Source organism: Orcinus orca, chromosome 4 (assembly GCF_937001465.1).
Source record: "Orcinus orca chromosome 4, mOrcOrc1.1, whole genome shotgun sequence".
NCBI lineage: Eukaryota > Metazoa > Chordata > Mammalia > Artiodactyla > Delphinidae > Orcinus > Orcinus orca.
Window position 1 is genome coordinate 78,883,786 of NC_064562.1, and position 19,605 is coordinate 78,903,390.

General features: G+C 42.7%; 2 protein-coding genes across 14 annotated transcripts in view; one reads left to right on the forward strand and one right to left on the reverse strand.

Annotated features, from left to right (window-relative positions):
• Positions 1 to 14,022, reverse strand: part of LOC117200819 (uncharacterized) — an 87,407-nt gene extending 73,385 nt beyond the window's left edge. The window contains exon 1 of one of the 7 annotated variants that reach the window (XR_007477145.1): positions 13,950 to 13,971. Coding sequence is in view for 4 of the 7 variants with exons in the window: in XM_049709330.1 (XP_049565287.1) it covers positions 11,459 to 11,726 (268 nt within the window). In the remaining 3 variants the exon portion in view is untranslated. Of the gene's footprint in view, positions 1 to 11,458; positions 11,954 to 13,949 lie in introns of those variants that run through there. The other 6 variants (XR_007477142.1, XR_007477139.1, XM_049709330.1 and 3 more) reach the window with 6 other exon arrangements.
• The window catches only part of HOPX (HOP homeobox), a 91,530-nt gene that overhangs the window by 13,432 nt on the left and 58,493 nt on the right, over positions 1 to 19,605 (forward strand). The window contains exons 1-2 of one of the 7 annotated variants that reach the window (XM_049709336.1): positions 12,562 to 12,579; positions 13,629 to 13,785. In XM_049709336.1, coding sequence (XP_049565293.1) covers positions 13,642 to 13,785 — 144 coding nt within the window. In that variant the 5' untranslated portion in view covers positions 12,562 to 12,579; positions 13,629 to 13,641. The other 6 variants (XM_049709334.1, XM_049709335.1, XM_049709333.1 and 3 more) reach the window with 6 other exon arrangements.

The following is a 19,605-nucleotide window of genomic DNA, read 5'->3' on the forward strand; positions in this document are numbered from 1 at the left end:
CAATAAAACTAAAAGCTGGTTCTTTGAGAAGATAAACAAAATTGATAAACCATTAGCCAGACTCATCAAGAAAAAGAGGGAGAGGACTCAAATCAATAAAATTAGAAATGAAAAAGGAGAAGTTACAACAGACACCACAGAAATACAAAGCATCCTAAGAGACTACTACAAGCAACTCATTGCCAATAAAATGGACAAACTGGAAGAAATGGACAAATTCTTAGAAAGGTATAACCTTCCAAGACTGAACCAGGAAGAAATAGAAAATATGAAGAGACCAATCACAAGTAATGAAATTGAAACTGTGATTAAAAATCTTCCAACAAGCAAAAGTCCAGGATCAGATGGCTTCACAGGTGAATTCTATCAAACATTTAGAGAAGAGCTAACACCCAGCCTTCTCAAACTCTTCCAAAAAATTGCAGAGGAAGGAACACTCCCAAACTCATTCTATGAGGCCACCATCACCCTGAAAGCAAAACCAGACAAAGATACTGCAATAAAAAGAAAATTACAGACCAATATCACTGATTAATATAGATGCAAAAATCCTCAACAAAATACTAGCAAACAGAATCCAACAACACATTAAAAGGATCATACACCATGATCAAGTGGGATTTATCCCAGGGATGCAAGGATTCTTCAATATATGGAAATCAATCAATGTGATACACCATATTAACAAATTGAAGGAGAAAAACCATATGATAATCTCAACAGATGCAGAAAAAGCTTTTGACAAAATTCAACACCCATTTATGAAAAAAACTCTCCAGAAAGTGGGCATAGAGGGAACCTACCTCAACATAATAAAGGCCATATATGACAAACCCACAGCAAACATCATTCTCAATGGTGAAAAACTGAAAGCATTTCCTCTAAGATCAGAACAAGACAAGGATGTCCACTCTCACCACTATTATTCAACATAGTTTTGGAAGTCCTAGCCACAGCAATCAGAGAAGAAAAAGAAATAAAAGTAATATAAATTGGAAAACAAGAAGTAAACCTGTCACTGTTTGCAGATGACATGATACTATACATAGCGAATGGTAAAGATGCCACCAGAAAACTACTAGAGCTAATCAATGAATTTGGTGAAGTTGCAGGGTACAAAATTAATGCACAGTAATCTCTTGCATTCCTATACACTAATGATGAAAAATCTGAAAGAGGAAATTAAGGAAACACTCCCATTTACCATTGCAAAAAAAAGAATAAAATACCTAGGAATAAACCTACCTAGGGAGACAAAAGACCTGTATGCAGAAAACTATAAGATGCTGATGAAAGAAATTAAAGATGATACCAACAGATGGAGAGATATACCATGTTCTTGGATTGGAAGAATCAATATTGTGAAAATGACTATACTACCCAGAGCAATCTACAGATTCAGTGCAATCCCTATCAAATTACCAATGGCATTTTTTACAGAACTAGGACAAAAAAATCTTAAAATTTAGATGGAGACACAAAAGACCCCAAATGGCCAAAGCAGTCTTGAGGGAAAAAAACGGAACTGGAAGAATCAGACTCCCTGATTTCAGACTATACTACAAAGGTACAGTAATAAGACAGTATGGTACTGGCACAAAAACAGAAAGATAGATCAATGCAACAGGATAGAAAGCCCAGAGATAAACTCATGCACCTATTGTCAACTAATCTATGACAAAGGAGGCAAGGATATACAATGGAGAAAAGACAGTCTCTTCAATAAGTGGTGCCGGGAAAACTGGACAGCTACATGTAAAAGAATGAAATTAGAACACTCCATAACACCATACACAAAAATAAACTCAAAATGGATTAGAGACCTAAATGTAAGACCAGGCACTATAAAGCTCTTAGAGGAAAACAGAGGAAGTACACTCTTTGACATAAATCACAGCAAGATATTTTTTGATCCTCCTCCTTGAGTAATGGAAATAAAAACAAAAATAAACAAATGGGACCTAATGAAACTTCAAAGCTTTTGCACAGCAAAGGAAACCATAAACAAGATCAAAAGACAACCCTCAGAATGGGGGAAAATATTTGCAAATGAATCATAGGACAAAGGATTAATCTCTAAAATATATAAACAGCTCATGCAGCTCAATATTAAAATAAACAAACAACCCAATCCCAAAGTGGGCCGAAGACCTAGACATTTCTCCAAAGAAGACATACAGATGGCCAAGAAGCACATGAAAAGCTGCTCAACATCACTAATTATTAGAGACATGCAAATCAAACTACAATGAGGGATCACTTCACACCAGTTAGAATGGGCATCGTCAGAAAATCTACAAACAACAATGGCTGGAGAGGGTGTGGAGAAAAGGGAACCCTCTTGCACTGTTGGTGGGAATGTAAATTGATACAGCCACTATGGAGAACAGTATGGAGGTTCCTTAAAAACTAAAAATAGAATTACCATATGACCCAGCAATCCCAGTACTGGGCATATACCCAGAGAAAACCATAATTCAAAAAGACACATGCACCCCAATGTTCGCTGTAGCACTATTTACAATAGCCAGGACATGGAAGCAACCTAAATGCCCATCGACAGATGAGTGGATAAAGAAGTCATGGTACACATATACAACAGAATATTACTCAGCCATAAAAAGGAACGAAACTGGGTCAGTTGTAGAGACGTGGATGCATCTAGAGACTGTCATACAGAGTGAAGTAAGTCGGAAAGAGAAAAAGAAATGTCGTAATTTTTTTTTTTTTTTTTTTTTTTGCGATACACGGGCCTCTCACAGTTGTGGCCTTTCCCGTTGCGGAGCACAGGCTCCGGATGCGCAGGCTCAGCGGCCATGGCTCACGGGCCCAGTCGCTCCGCGGCATGTGGGATCTTCCCGGACCAGGGCACGAACCCGTGTCCCCTGCATCGGCAGGTGGACTCTCAACCACTGTGCCACCAGGGAAGCCCACAAATGTCGTATATTAACGCATATATGTGGAACTTAGAAAATGGTACAGATGAACCGGTTTGCAGAGCAGAAATTGAGACACAAGAGTAGAGAAGAAACGTATGGACACCAAGGGGGGAAAGCGGCGGGGTGGTGGTGGTGGTGGTGGTGTGATGAATTGGGAGATTGGGATTGACATATATACACTGATGTGTATAAAATGGATGACTAAGAAGAAAAAATAAGTAAATAAAAAATAAACATAGGGCTTCCCTGGTGACACAGTGGTTGAGAGTCTGCCTGCCGATGCAGGGGACACGGGTTCGTGCCCCGGTCTCGAAAGATCCCACATGCCGCGGAGCGGCTGGGCCCGTGAGCCATGGCCGCTGAGCCTGGGCGTCTGGAGCCTGTGCTCCGCAACGGGAGAGGCCACAACAGTGAGAGGCCCACGTACCGCAAAAAACAAATAAATAAATAAATAAATAAAGTAGGCAATTACAGTTAGAAAAACGAAACAAACAAACAAACAAACCAAAAAAAACTACCTCAGCCAAGGTCATGTAACTATTAAGTGGAGAAGTTAAAGTTGAAATCCAGGTCTGACTCCTTTCCCAGTGCTCTTTCTATTATTCTATACCAGTGTAGTATTTTCAATCATTAATGAGTAATTTCACTCATTAATGAGTGCAGAATAGTTCCTACATATAATTTATCTATTACAGATATACAAACATTCCCTCTGTAATTAATGCTATATACTCAAAAGAACTTTATTTCTGCTTCTCTTTCTCTTTCCACCTACAAAGAGCTCTGGCCAGCAACTAAACTGTTCTTGTCTGACAGCACCACTTAGGGGCTGGCTCAGGAAACATGAGGCACAAAATCTTTCTTACCCTCTTCTTCCTTGTTCCTTGGGTAGAAGGATGAGGAGAAGACCATGCAAAGTAACCTCTGGCTTTTTCTTTATCGTTCACCATTCACATCATTAATCATATCTTAGGCGACCTACTTTTCACATCAATACTTCTCAGCATTCCCCTTCTTTCCTTCTTCCTCTTTCCACCTCCTTATTTCATCTATGACACACAAAAACTACAGCTCTAATTATTATGCCTTTATATCAAGATAAAGAAAAGTCATACTTCTTGAAGTGAAAAGAAAGTTCAATCAACATGCATTCAATAAGTATTCACTGAACACCCAACAATGTGTCAGGGACTATTGTGTATACTTGGCATATATCGTAGTTGTGCTATAAACCTCTAATATTCTCAAAAGCTCCCTGAAAACCCCTTTAGTATCTGCACCAAAACCTCACCTCTCTAAGTCAAATTTTAATTATTGGGTTGGCCAATAAGTTTGTTTGGTTTTAAGTAAAAATAAAAGACCCATTTTTCATTTTCACCAAGAACTTTATTGAACAACATATTCATTAACCGAACAAACTTTTTGGCCAACCCAATAAAACTGTTTTTTCTTAAGCATTACTTTCAAAATAAACAATTTCTTATTAAGTTTCACTAGGATATTTCATCAGGATTATTTTCTACTTTTTACCAGTTATGAATACATAGCATTTCAGTTACACTCCCTTTTGTGGGTTAGCCTGGGTTTCTATCTACAATTTACAGTGTTCTTTCTAAAGAAAAGATTTTCTGAATTCGTAACAATCATGTGGAGATAGACCTTTGGAAAAGCGACCTGTTTACAAGATGGAGAGCTCCTCTAAGGAGATTGTGGAAATGGGATTGCTCTCTTTCATTTGCCCACTTATTTCTAAGAAGGTAGACTAAATGCTCCACTTATTTCACAGAAGAAGTCTAAGGTTTTATTATTGGCTTTCATCATTTTTCCATGTTTCCACATACAAATCTTTGGATTAGAACATGAGCTGGGTTATCAGTGAAAATAACTCAGTGTGCATGCAAAGAATTTTATATCCAGGGTTAATTAATGATTAATTCACTGCTGGAAATCAGTCACGGACACCCTCCCTTCCAATAGCTTTTCATAATATCTTGCTATTTTCTGTAAGCGGCTGTAAAAAGACTAAACCACGGATGGATTTGTCACAACAATAGTTTAAGGAGGTTCCCCAATCAAGTCAACAAAACTTTGTACATGTAGGGATTAAAACAGCAGCAATAGTCACTAAGGTCCAGCTGGTCTGGTCGAAGCCAACTCTTCTATTCCCTTCTGTCAGATGCTGTAACTTTTTCTCATTTGTGTACTGTATTATTCACATAATGTCATCTTTCACTTACATCTGTACCAATTAAAGAAGAGCATGTGGGGAAAAGAAAGCCAGCCTGGCTGGTGGTGCTGGTGGTATTAACTGAAATCTCTAGCTAATCCATTTAGCTGGGTCAGAGCCACATCTGGTCACCAAGGTTGAGAATCGTGTCACAGGGAGGGAAGCTCTGCTCCCAGACTAGCCCTGCCCCACAAGGAAGCCGGAGCAGACAGAGGACACTGCCTGACTCCTGTCCCAGGTGCACCACTCGGTTTTACTGCCCCTTTTCCACTACCACCCATCAAGGCTCTTCTGTCTACATAGCTACTTGGTACACAGAGGAAATGCAGTGTGGTAGTTAAGAACATGGATGCAGAAGTTAGACTTTCTAATGCCTTTCTAATGGGTTTTAATGCCCGCTCTGCCACTCACTTGATTTGTGATCTGGGGCAAGTTATATACATCTCCTTGGGGAAGGTATATGTTTCCATCAGTTTACACATGTGTAAAATGGAGACAATAAACGTGCCTAACACATAGTGTTACTGTTCCTCTAACGATTAAATGAGTTAATATGTCTAAGACATTTAGGACTGTTCCTGGCACATAGCAATTAAAAAATATATGTTGTTATTATTATAACAGGTGAGGTTTCTGTATCTGATTCAAAAGTAGGAATCAGCTCTGTGTTATTTGAGGCAGTGAGGACCAAAGTGTATTAGGAGGCAAGAATGTTATTTTTCCCAACGTTATGTTTTGGTTTTGAACATGGCAGTTCCTGGTTGTTGAAAACACAGAGCACCGTCTTCCAAACTTTTGTCCTAAATCAAGTCATGCCAGATGCCACTGGTTACATTCAGTTCAACAGTCATACAATGAGCACCTATTAAGTGGTGGAACTCTTAATGAATGCTGGAGAGATGGAAACGTATAAGAGATGACACATCTACCACAGGAGAGCACATGATTTGGTAGGGAAGACAAGCCCATGAACAAATTATTTCAGAACAATTAGGTCATTATTCTCATAGGCCAAGATGGCCTCAAAAAATCTACTCACCAATTCATAGAATAATTGTTCCTGCTTATTATTAACTTCCTCACTACTCATCTTCTGTCCTAGTGATGCTTCCTCAGTAGTAGATGAGAGGAAAGAATAAGTTAGGGAGTGGTGGTGAGGAGTGAGCAAAGAAACAAATATTTTAGTGAAAATGTCAACAACTAAGTTCAAATCAACGTACAATGTGTAGAATTTTGCTAGTGAGAAAACCTGCCACCCCCATGTGTTAGGCTTGAGAAGTTCCATCCAGAGACACATCTTTCAATGAAGCAGTATATACAGCATTTGATTTTTTAAAAAAAGGTTCTGATTTCAACCATTGTACATTACTGTTCCAGAAAGATTAAAAAAGGGATTGAAACCCAGAAAGAGTGAAACTTACAAACAATTCTTACCAGTTTGCCACCCAGAAGATGCCCTACTGAACTCCTTGCTCATGGTCATTTAAAGAACAATAGTAACAGTATCTTCCACAAGCAAGCACTTTACAGTTTAGAAACACTTTCCCTACAATGATATCAGATGAACTTTACAACAGAGCTGTGAGCTAGACTCAGGTGTGTATTATTATACCCCTCTTCGCATGAAAGAAATGGAGGCTCAGCAAAGTGATATTTCAAAGGATTCGTATTCAGGATTTCTAATTATTTGACCTTTTCACTACGTTAACTCAAATTTCATCTTACTCTTAATTCTGCTGGGTTTCCTGAAACCGAGGGGCTTTTAAGCCAAGAGGAAAGCAAGTCTAAAGGGGAGGACCTGGAAAGTACGAAGCTGAATTGGCAATTACACAGAGCACATATAAAAGCGCATGTCAGATATGCAAAACTTAAAAGAAGGCAGCACTTCATATTTTTAAGCCTTGACTTAACTACTAAGAGATATGCAACCTCTGAGCAGGGCTGAAACACTGAAAACCAAATCTGATGACACCTGTGCCTGACAAAACTTGGGGAATGAGACGTACTTGGGATGGTATGGTCACTGGCGACCAGTTGGAATGGCATGAATTCAAGCACTAGTTGGCATCTCAGCCTTCCTGCCCCATGGAGTCAAGTGCAGCATGTTCTGGGAGAACAGCGTGCTTGTCATTGTGAGATGGCGGGTGGTTCTGTGTGTGCCCGTAGCTGTTACACTGGGTCAAAAGTTAGGAGCTCAGATCTTACCAAACTTGAACAAATTTCCCCAGTGTATCTGCACCTCAAAATGTGGAGTCAGAACAAAACTTGAAAGGGGCGATCCCTTTCTCTCTGTTGCCTTGGTGTCAAGTAGATACTAGGGCTTTCCCAGGAGATGTGAGGAGGTCTGCAAGAGTGCTAGGCTGTGGCAGCCGCTTAGGGAATGAGGCTGGAGACCCCACAGTTGGTCAGCAATGGCCTGGCTGCCCCAGCCCCAGTTATTCACTAAACTGACAGACTATGACTAAAATTAGAGCTCAAAGATCCAAGTAGGGGATTCAGTGATATCTTAGAATTTCTGACATCAAGAGAGTATAAGGAGACTACATTTTGGAAGTAGGCATCAATCTCGATGCTCATGACATCAAGAGCTGCCTTTACAGCTGTGGCCAGAATCAAAGAATTCAGAGTCTTTCTTTGATGCTGTAGGTAAGTTAGTTAACCTTTCTCCACCACAAAACAGGACTAATTCCATTCTGACTTCTAAGAGAGGACTGAGAGTGAAACTGGAAGAACGAATGGCGACCTGCTTTTGAACTAGAACTCAGCACCCCCACGATCATGGTATTGCAGTTCAAACACTGAGCACATTATTTGACTTCACATGTTTATATCCTATTTTAAGCCCACAGCCAAATAATCTCTCTCTTTTACACTTCCTATCTATCCCTACATCCTTTCTTCTTCCTTATTCAGTCATTTTAAATCCATCTCTGTGGTTTTCATCTGGAGACTTTGATTTTTGCTTTAAGGGCGGGGGACAATAAATTGATATGGTTATGCAGTTTTTAAGTGCAGAGTCAAGTCCTGATCCCAGGAGATCTGTAGAAGGGAAGATAGTAACATCTTTAGCATCATACAGACAAAAGATCTGCTGTAATTAGTTTTCCATATATCTTCCGTATGGCTCTTGGTGACCAGTGGAGATAACAAGCTAGCCTGGAGACAGAGTCTAAACCCTCCAAAAACACCTCAAATCTCCTTCTGGGCTGGAACAGGAAATACGTTTTTAGAGTAAATAGCAAACATGTGGAACCTTTTAGCCTCAAGAAGTTAATCAGGATGGAAACATAAATAGCTTCAAGTAGCTTTAAATATTATTCATGGACAAAAAGAATACATAACAATTTTGGGAAAAAATTCAGAAGTTTGACAATCCAAGCGTTGATGAGAATGTAGAGCAAAGGAAATGCTATATACTGCTGATAGGAGTACAGTTTTGTTCAACAATTTTGGAAAAGAAGTTGCTATAATGTTGTAAAGCTACTAGTCACATACGTTATGACCAGTTCCACTCCTAGAGAAGCCTTCCTAGATGTGCTTCAGAGGATATATACAAAAATGTTCAGAGAAAATTGTTCATAATAGCAAAACACTGGAAACAACCCAAATATCCACCAACAGGAAAAGACATAAATACATTGCAGTATATTCACTAAATGGAAATAGCACAGAATATGAATGAAGTTCTCTGCATGCTGAGATATGAATGAATCTTGGAAACATGTTGATGAACAAAGCAATAACAAAAGAATTACATATAGTATGATGTTTTTATGTATCTAAAAAATACAAAAACTAAAAGAAAAGGTCTTTTAGGAATCCATACATATGTGATGGAACTAATCTAAAAAAGGAATAATTTTTTAAGAAAAAAATTTTCATTTCTAATTTCAGGGTAGTAAATGTGAAAAAACAGAGCAATAAAAGAAGAAAAATTTTAGGTCATCTGTAGTCTCACTGTGTAGATATAAACACTGTTAACATTTTGTTGTATTTTCCTCCAGTTTTTTTAATATGTAAAACTGGAATCAATAGACCATTAAAAAATGTTTTTTCCTATTTAAATTTGGAATCTTGTTTCTCTGAAGACAGCGATGATACTATGTGTATATGGTGCATTCATAATCTAATGTTCAGCTTTAAGTTGTATTATATAAATTGTCTATATAAACCATAACTTAAACTTTAGCATTACCCTCACTGGAAAATTTAAGAATTTAGAGGACAATCATTTGTCAAGGTTGACAAATCTCTTCCACTGTAATTTTTGGCTTCCAAATCAATTATGAAAATTCGTATGACAAGGTGGAAGGAATTTTTCTTTTGATGACCTGCTTTCTTAAACTCTGATCTCAACAAAAGAATGGGTTTTTCTGAAAAAAAATTTAAAGAGTTTTATATTATTTCTGAATTTTTGAAACCGTGGGGAAATTTCTCTTAATAATTCATAATTTTAAAGACAATTTCCACATTCCTGACCATATATACAAAAGGTAAATAGCATAACGTCTAAATTTCCTCTCCAATGTATATTTTTAAAAGCTTATTCTTTTAAAACTACCTCAACATACTGTCTACTCAAGCGTTGAGACGATATACAGCATCAGAGTTAGAAGATATTTTAAAGCATCTTAACGGTATAAGGTATAAGAAGCTGTAAACATTTACAGTTGATTTTAATGATTAAGTTGCAAACTCTTGTGAGAGCTGAGATACTTTTTGTGTCTCTCCCATGCTGGATTCCTACAATGTGGTTTTGGTTCAGGAGGTCAGCAGTGTGCCTGCACATGTCTGCAGGTGATTCTGAGGCCCAGCCAGGCATGAGAACTATCCTAAGCTTAAGGATATTAACCACCAGGTTCATAAGTAAAGAACAAACAAAAACAAAAAAATCCTTTCTTTGAAAACCAGCCTTGTTGTTAACCCAGGGAAGCAGATCGATATTCCACTCCCATTTGTCAGTTTCTGAGAAACACTGACAGCTTGCATGATCCCCCCTCAAACCCCATCCAGAGTAGTTCAGTAAGTGACAAGTGAGGAAACTCTATCCACTTCCAAAGACCCACCGCTTCTCTCGGGGAAACGGTGGTATATTATTTTTCTCACTTAAGAAAACACAGAATACTTCAAGAGCCCACTGCTTCCAGAAAGTCCACCGTGAGCATAAAGGAGATTCAGGCTAAAGTAAATTGGGAGACAACACTACAGAATGATCCATCTGCTTTCTTTGCTTTTGGTCAGCTCACCATGGGATTGTTTATGAGGAGTATCTGCCACTGATAATCTTCTTCTCTCGGTTTAGAATTAGCGGCATTACAAAGAGGTCAGAATGGCTGGGTTGGGGAGGAGAAGATGGTAAATGTGACCCTAAAGAGAGTCCTGCAGGTTCCAGTTTGTAGCACTCTCCATGAGCTGGTTCATATAGGTAGATACTTTTAAAATAAATGACTACAAGATTAGGGGACAAAGGCAAAGCTGTCTTATTGGCACACATTGTCTACCCAGGCATTGGAATTTAGAAAAAAGCCAGCAGTTTTCATCTAATCTCTTGAAAAGGTTTATGCATTGTCTTCCCCCAATCACAAAAGAAAACACAACCACAGGACAAATTACTCTTTGAATGTTTCATATGAATAACTACAGCAACAATAGAACTTGTGCTCAGATTAAAGTTTAAGAAGCTTTAAAATATTTCTAGTTCTTTTCATCTGACATTGTTTAGACTACCTTCAGAGATACTTTTCAACAGTTTCCTTACTGGAAAGAGTTGAGAAGTTTTATAAGGCCAAGGTTACTAGGGTGATTTGATTTATAAGTTTCCTTTGAAAGAGAGGGAGGGAAGAAATGGAGAAGCAGCAGCAAACACATGTCAACCAAAGAGGGCTGAAATAACAGAGACTGAGTTTTGTGGAGAAATGACAGGCAGATATCTCTATCATGGTTAGATCTTCCATCCTCATTTCTAGAAGTCAAGTTTGTTTGTTTAGTGTACCTTAGAGAAGTAGGTACTTTCAAATTGTCCTTCCACAAGTCTCCTTAGCAGCCAACCAAGTCCAATGGCCCTCAGCCAACTAACCCAAGGAGTACTTTAAAGTCAAGTGGACCTATCCATGAAACCTCGTACAAAGTCCTGTTAACGGAGAGCCGCAAAAATGTAAGAGAAGATGCACCTGATTAAATGTAAGAACATGAGTCACCCATGGATTATATAATAGCAATTAAAAAACCAAAAGAGGGAAGGAAGTACATGTAGAACAGTCCTTGAATCTGAGTCCAGTTTAGAAATCTGTACATTTGATGAACACTTCTGAAGGACTGGGGAGTCTACAAAGCAGCAGCAAAAATTTTCCTGGAAGAGCCAGCATAACTGTGTAACTGGAATTAGATGGAACCTTTCTAGGGCAAGGAATTAAATCAGAGGCAGCAGTTTCCCCTCTCCTGTGTTTTTTCAGGCAAAATGCGCAGTGGTGGGTGGTTCCAGTGGGCAGCTTTGGCTGGAATTGGTGTCCTACGAGGGCAGTCAAAGCCCATTCAAAACTGCAACAAGCCCCTGCCTGCATTTACACGGTTGCCCTCCTGATTTTTTTCTGCCAAACTAAAGACAGAATGGCCCGCTGAGAAGGGTCTAGAAGAGCACAGGACTGAAACTGAAGCCAAGGCTTTCCATTCTAGGTTGCTGGTCACCAAGTTTCTTTCCAGCTCTGAAGTTCTGTGTCAGAGAAAGGGGGAGATGGTGCCAACAGGAGAAGAGGTATTTACCACCTGGCTTGACCCCGTCCTTCCTCAGCACTGTGACAGGAATCACTGGGACAGATTAAGCGGGGGAGCACAGAACTCCCTAAAATCATGAAGATTTCACTATGACCTGATAACTGGCTTAAGCCCAGAATCCCTCACAGTAGAATGGCTTCTTGTCTCACCTGAGAAGCCTCTTCAGGTGACCAAGAGGAGAGGGAAAGACATTTATTCAGGGAGCCCAGGATGCAGGTCCTGGTTGAGAAGGTTGTCACAGCATCGGGGACATTATGCAGGCAGATCAGTGGAGTATGGCTCATCCCCAGGCACAGACCACAGCAAAACCTACTCAGGATTGTGCTGGACGATTGTGCAATTGTTTGTTAAAACAACAAACCAACGGGATTCCCACACTTGTGCTTGTCTTTTACTGTCAGCAATGGCAAGTGCTGACCTGTCTGTCTCAAGTGCTCAGCCAGGAACTTGAAGATAGACTCTAACTTCTATAGTTAGAAGTTAGAGTCTAACTTCCTATACCTCAATACATCTAAGATTGGGGGGAGGGGAGGGGTGCACATCTGCCGTTTTTTGGTCCCATTTCAGAGGCTACTTAGGTATAAGAGATGTAGCAGGAAGTCATGTTGCCCCCGATCTGCTAGAGTAACGTTTGGCTCTAAAGTAAGGAAATACAAGAGACCCTGAAGCTGGTAACCGACCAATTCTCTTGACTTTACAGTTAATTTTAACACAATTAGAGGGGATGTCTGATTTCAAAGACAGCTGCTGTAGATCCTCCTCAGTTGGGTTTTGGCTCTATCTTGGAAGGCCTCATCTAGGGAGGAACATAGCGCAGTGGACTCTGGTGGGCCCTGTGGAACAATGTCCAGGCCACGCTGGGAAGTGAACAGCCGGGTTGACTGGAGGCCTCTGACTCATGGCTTTAGTTAGAAAAATCGGGGGTGAAGGGAAGGAGAAGGAGGTCGCAGATTGTAGAGTGACTCACACAAGCCCTCAGGTGGAACTTTCTCCTTACGCTGTTCCCTGTTCCCGGCCTTAGGAACTGCAGGGGTAAATCACTGCGGACCTACCTTCACCTCTGTAAAAGGAAGAGATTAAAAGCGCCCCCCGATTTCCCCAACTTTGAGAAGTAACTTCTGTCCTGTGGGTCATTTCCCTGAAGGAGGTGTAGGGGTGTGCAGCCCTCCCTGGCGAGGGCTGCAAAGTGCTAAACTACTTTAGAGGCGGCAGGGCGCGCACGGGTGAGGCGGCCCCGCCGCGGACTCGGGGCAGCCCAGCCACGCCATCTGTCAGGACTGTACCCAGGGCAGCTCCTTCTCCCAGGAGGAAGCTTTGAAGACGGCTTTTCAAAATCACCGCCGCGCTTCCTCCACTCCTTCCTTAAAGGCTCACGGCCGGGAGGGCGCGGCGTCAGCTTCTTCCCACCACCCCAGACCACTGACCCCGGGGAAACTTGTAAAAATTCGGGGCAGGAGCGCAGCCCAAGGACGCGCAGCTCAGCGGCGGGACCCCTAGGTGCGCGCCCCTGGAAGGAGCCCGGGCAGGCTCCCGCAGCAGCCTGCAGCGCCGGGGACCCGTGCGCCGTGCGACCCTGGGCGGGGACAGCCCCGGGGGCTGAAGGTGCCCGGCAGCGCTCCGGATCGCCGTTCCTCCCTGCGTCCCTCCCGCCCGGGGCCTCGCTCACCCCGCCGCTTCTCCCTCTCCCGCAGCCGTGTCGGGACCATGTCTGCGGAGACCGCGAGCGGCCCCACTGAGGACCAGGTGGAGATCCTGGAGTACAACTTCAACAAGGTCAACAAGCACCCGGACCCCACCACGCTGTGCCTGATCGCGGCCGAGGCCGGCCTTTCCGAGGAGGAGACCCAGGTAAGCCCCCGCGCGCGCCCGACTCCTGCCCGCGGGGACCCGCCGCGCCCACCCTCGCCTGGGAGATCTCGAGAAGGTTGGGGGTCGCCCTTGCCCTCGGCTCCCGCTTGGCCTCCTTCCCCCGGCTCTTTCGTCGCTTCTGCCCGTACCCCGGGAGCCCAGACCTGTATCGCTCCCACAGCAGCATCCCAGCTCCCCGGCTCCACGGGCGCCAGGTCTGTCCCTCCACCCCAGCCCGGTGGCTCTCGCGGGAGCTGCTTAGAAGCCCCACGCCCACCCTCCCTTCTCCTTGCTTTTCCACTCTCCCCTACAGCACGGGATAAACGCTCTGTCCTCCCTCTGGGCTGGGAGCAGCGTCCCTTGGCCCACTTTTGTCTCGCTTTCCCGGGTTTATTTTCTCCTCTGGGCTGGAAGCGAAACCTTTAGGAGAGGTGCAGTGTGCGCCCTCTGAGCCCAGCGCCCTCAAATCTATTCTCAGAGGGAGTGTCAGAGCTGGAAGGGATCTTAGTGATCAGCTATAAATTCAGTGCTCAGGTTTGGTAAACGAGGAAACTGAGGTTTAGAGGGAGAGACTTGCCGTGATGGCACAGGTCGTTAAGCATGCTCTTTGCATCACATCGCGCTGCAGCTTCCGGTTAGCTGCAGAGCTAAAATTGCACGGAGCCAGGAAGATTTGGTTCCGGTTTTTAAAAATTCCACGGCTGTAAGGTTTAGGGTCCTTTTCTGGAGTTTTCTGAGAAGGTAGACATCTGACATTACAACTGAAGGAACAGGAAAAAGATGTCACCATAAGTGCATTGATTTATTTATCTATTTTAAAAGCTCCTCTATTATCCTGAAAATTGTTTAGGGTAGAGAATGCAACACTGCCCATGATTTTTAACCGCTAGGTACAGTAGGTGCAGTATTGGCTCCTTCAACTGACTTTTTTTTTTGTTTTTTTTTTAAACCCCTGTCTAAACTCTTCTATTTCCCCTTTGGTCATGGAAAGACAATTAGTTCTGCATGATGATACCACTTGGAACTCCTCTAGCACCTCTCCCATGGGAGCCCAAAGCAATTCACACCTCTAGTCGCAGGTCTAAAGCAGAGACTTTCTTATTCTTCCCAACTTATAGACCAGAGCATTCAGACATTTTGTTCTCTCCTCACCATGAATCATACTTAGCTGAGGCTTAAAAGCTTGTCATGGGTGCTCCAGTGAATCCTAGAACCAAGACCCCAAGATCCATTTTGGATCCCAAGCCCCAAATGATTTTTTACCAATTAAGCCTTTGGAGAACTTGCCCATAGAAAATCCTCCCTCTCCTAGGTCAAACAGAAAGTCCAGCATATCAGTCTTTTGCAAAGGGAACAGATATCTGGCTAGCCAGAACCAGAACTTAATGGAAGGTGATGTACTGTAACCCAAGCCTAACAGCTCATGTTTCTCAGAACCCCAGCTCTCCCCAGGAGGCAGCCTGCTGAACTGTTGTCATTTACAATCCCACACTATATTTAGAAAAGAGGAGTGATCACAGAGACAGTAACTCAGCTTTAAGGCTGTGGGTTTACCATGGGCCCCGTATTAGCCTGATTCTCCCTTGGCAAGTGACTGTCATTCCCTAAAGCAGAATGGTTATGCTGGCCTTTGTAACAGATGACACGTGCCGCCTATTGCTCCAGGTACTCTCCGAGTAGTAAATCATTTATTTGCCACAACAGTGCTATGAGATGGGCACTCTTGGCTCCACTGTACAGAAAGTTTAAATAACTTGAAGACCACCACTGGGGAGTAGCAGCGCTGGGATCTGAACCCTGGCAGTCTGGCCCCCTGGCCCAGATGCTTAACTACCATGCTGTTTTGTCTCCACAGAAAAGGAATGGAAACAACTGGGTGGGTGGGGGGGAAGCACTGAAAATTCAATTTATGTTCTATTTCTTCCTGAAAAAAAAATCCATGCAGTAAATGACAGTCATCTCAGGCTATATTCAATCTTTCCTCAAGATTCACCTTATATGAGAGAACTGAACTGAGATCAGGTTGGGGGCAGGAAGAAAGAGAGGGCACCCTTCTATAACTGAGGTCAGTCAGCCAGTTCAGACCCCTACAGAGCAGGTTCCTCTGCCCCTTTCAGGCAGCCCTTCTCCCACCACCCCCCCCCACACTTCTCCCATCCTCAAATGAGTAAATGGTAGACTCAGCCCTGAAGTAAGCATTCGGGGGAATGAGTCAGCCTCATAGCAGGGCTCCTTGCTTCCTTTTCCTGCCGTAAGGCTAACACCTTCTTCCTCCCTGAGATTGCCACGGCTCAGCTTTCCCCTCTGTCTTCCGGCATCAACCACAGGGAAGCATCTGAGACCCAAGAGCTCAGAGAGAGGAAAAATTTAGCAGTTTCAGGGAAAGAGGCTTCCTAGGTAACCCTCCGTCATCCCTTACCAGATTGGATCTCATCTTCCAACTTCCCATCGTTCCCTCCCATCCCCGTAACCCCTTCCCAACCCTCTCACCCCCATGTTATTGGTGGGTGAGAATGGTTTCCCTGTGGGGACCCTTTAAATAACTGATGGAGACCAGGTTTGTTGGGCCTAAACATAAGCAGTGTCTGGTATCAGCACTTGCCCTGTTTCTTCTATTTGTTAGCATTGCCCTTTTCCATGAGAAAAGGTCATCAAAGCCAAAATAATATTTCTTTCATATGCTTGGTCCCTTATGCCTAATACCACCCACTTCCAGAATTGGATTCATATTCATTTTCCTAGAACAAGTAACCCTAGGAGAAGAAAAATAAGCATGTGATGGTCCTATGAGATAGTTAACTCAAGCTGATTCACACTGCTGATACTTTGGCAAAGGCAAGAGGGACTAAAATGCTGAAATATTCTCTGACTGGGGCCTTTGACCTCTTTATAACTGTCCCACTGTAGGACAATGTTCTTTACTTGGGGTGGTGGTGGGGGGGAGGGACACCTATAGGAACCCAGAATGAAGTGAAGGATGCTCTAATGGAAATAACTTTTTAAGGTGCATTTGCTGGGGTCCTAGAATGGGTTTTTTCTCATGACAGTAATTAGATATGTCCTATATTTAAATTAGAGAAAGCTTACAGAATCTCGACCCCTGTGTCTTTCATTATTTTGAAGTCAGTGTGAGAAGGGGCTGGGAAAGCTCTTATCAGCCCCTTGGGAGGTTAGAATGATCTTGCATTTTCTATTATCACTGATTCAATCCCAGTGTAGTTGGCGTTGGTTCTTAGATTGGTTTCCAGGATTTTTATCCCCTCTTGATGTCCTGGGACTCTTCCTAGAACCCTGGTTTTAGTTGTTAGATGTCTTATCAATGGAATAAAGACCTCTAAAGGTCTCCTCCTAAAAAGAATGAAATGTTAGTTACTAGAGAAAAGGACAGGAACAATATTATTCTGCCTCACCCCTTCCCCATCCCAGTGTCTAATTATCATCTGTTCTCTCAGAGTAAATAAACCTCCATCAATGGGCAAGGCTAATGAGGGCATCCATTCATAAGCAAGCAAGGGATGAATGTCTTTCCCGGGGCATGACTGAAACAAAGAAGAGAAGGAGAGAGCCAGGTGGAAAATTAGGATGGACGTGAGTGAGATGCGATAAGATTCAGCTCTGGAGGTGAAAAAAGCAAGCAAGGTGTTTAATGACTTTTGTTGGAGAGCAACTGGTTTGCTAAATTATTATATACATGTGTGATTTAAAATATATACATCTGTGCAAAACAGTTGAGCTTTTCTTGAACCTCCTCCCATCCCCCAATGCTAGGGTGCAATTTATTAATCGTTTGGATGCCAACTCACCGATTCACAGATTTGGTCATTGCTGAAGTTATGTTCAGTAACTGTATGTTAATATTTTGCTTCATTCCTAGTATAAAGGTGTGGGTGGCTCTTCTGAATGAAGCCAGCTCAATCATTCTGTCTTAAAGGAATCCTGATAGAAAATGAGCCTTTCCCCCTCCAAGCTTTAATTAGTCAGTCTGTAAAACTCTGCCATTTATTCAGCTCTAGAAACTGCAAATTCTGTTCAATCAGACCTCGTCGCCTTGAAACCCCTGCAGAGCTACCTCATTAATGAAACTGGAACTATGCTGCTCTCACACCAGATTCCAGAGTTAGCTAAATACACACATGGATCACAGAAGCAAATAGGCCCACCTTTAGCAGTAGAACGTTGGTTAAAGCCACCAAAGATACATGAGCTCTCTATTCTCCTTAAGGTTGGAGATCCCCAGGAGTGAACTATGGCACCCAGAGAGCAACCCCCAAAGAGAAGGCTTCCCTACGAGTAGTCTGCTGCCCTTGGCTTTAGATTACTTTTCTCTGCTGCCACCCCACAGTACAAAGGTATATAAGACAACTGATCTTGACAGGTGTTAGGCTGTCCCTTGCTGTTCAGCCAGGTGAGCATTGGTGCAGAGCCCTAGGCCGTGCTGTGGGCTCACTCCCTTCTAGCTCTACAGACCTTGAGCCTTAGAAGCACTCCTTCCCCTGTGGTTCTCACCCTTTCTTCTCATCTTGGGCTTATGCTGAAATGCCTTTTGACTCCCTAGATCTCCGCAGAGATGAGGTCTTCCCACGCATGGCCCTAGAGCCCACCCTGTTTGTTCAGAGGTTGAATCTGCATCTGGCTGTGCCAAGTCAGAGCCCTCTAGGTGTTTCTCACCATACCATCTCCATCAGCACATTCCAGGTCTGGCACCCATCTCACAACTGTGTTCTTTTTGCTTCCTTTCTGTCCCCTCATCTACTGACCCCTAGAACAGGTAAATTTTAGAGACACTACAAGGGACAGTAGATAGCCCCTAAGTTTACTTCTTCATTTACAGTTGAGCTGACTGGCGCTCTAACTTCCTCAAGTTCTGAGCCAGTTGGTTACAACAAGCTTCCTGTTGGCAGGGCCCAGGACTGGAGAGCCCCCAGTGGTCACCTACCCAAGCAGTATGACATGAAAACGTCTTCATTCTCAAAGTGTGCCATGATGTGTGAAAGGTTGGGAAGCACAGGAGAATAAAGCCTGGAGGTCCTGCCTTCCCACAGAGCCCTCTACTCATCCTCTCCCATGTGGATTAATGCTTGCTGCTTCTATTTCTTCACTATTGCCTCTTCAATGTTGTTGTTCAAAAATCCAGATTCCTCCTGGCCAACCTGGTTCATACCCCAGACTATTCCCCAACATGGGTCTCCTTATCTCCACTTTGCAGAATCCCCCGCCCTTCAGGGGTATAATAAAGGCAGATCTATATGCCTTTATATGCATTTTAAAATGTGTAAAATATGTTTTAGCCCTCACATGGTACCTTGTCTAGAAGTATCCCATCTGGGGCTTTTCCTAAATCCATGGTCACTTTTGCAAGGTGTGAATATTTGGGTCACACAGAGCTAGAAGATTTTGAGTAAACTGGGAATCCCACTTGCTCTTTTCTCACTGTTCAGTGGCCCTGGAGCAGGAACGATTGGTCTAGACTACTCCATGGATCCTCAGAAAGGAGTACCCCAAGGTTGTTCAGCGCTTAGTTTTTCATTCATTTTATTCAACAAATTCTTACTAAGTGCTACTGATGACCAAGGCCCTTGAGATCATCACACATTGATGAGGTATAGCAGCCATACAGATTTATCTGGGGCATCAAGGAGATGCTTCAATTTCTTTTATTCATTCAACAAACATTTATTAATCTCTGTTAAGCCCTTATGCTGGGGCTAATGATGATAAGATGGATGCAGACTCTGCTTTCATGGATCTCATATTCTAGAAGGAAATGTAGATTAAAAACAAGTGAATACACAAATAAATTAATTACAGATATTAAAAGTT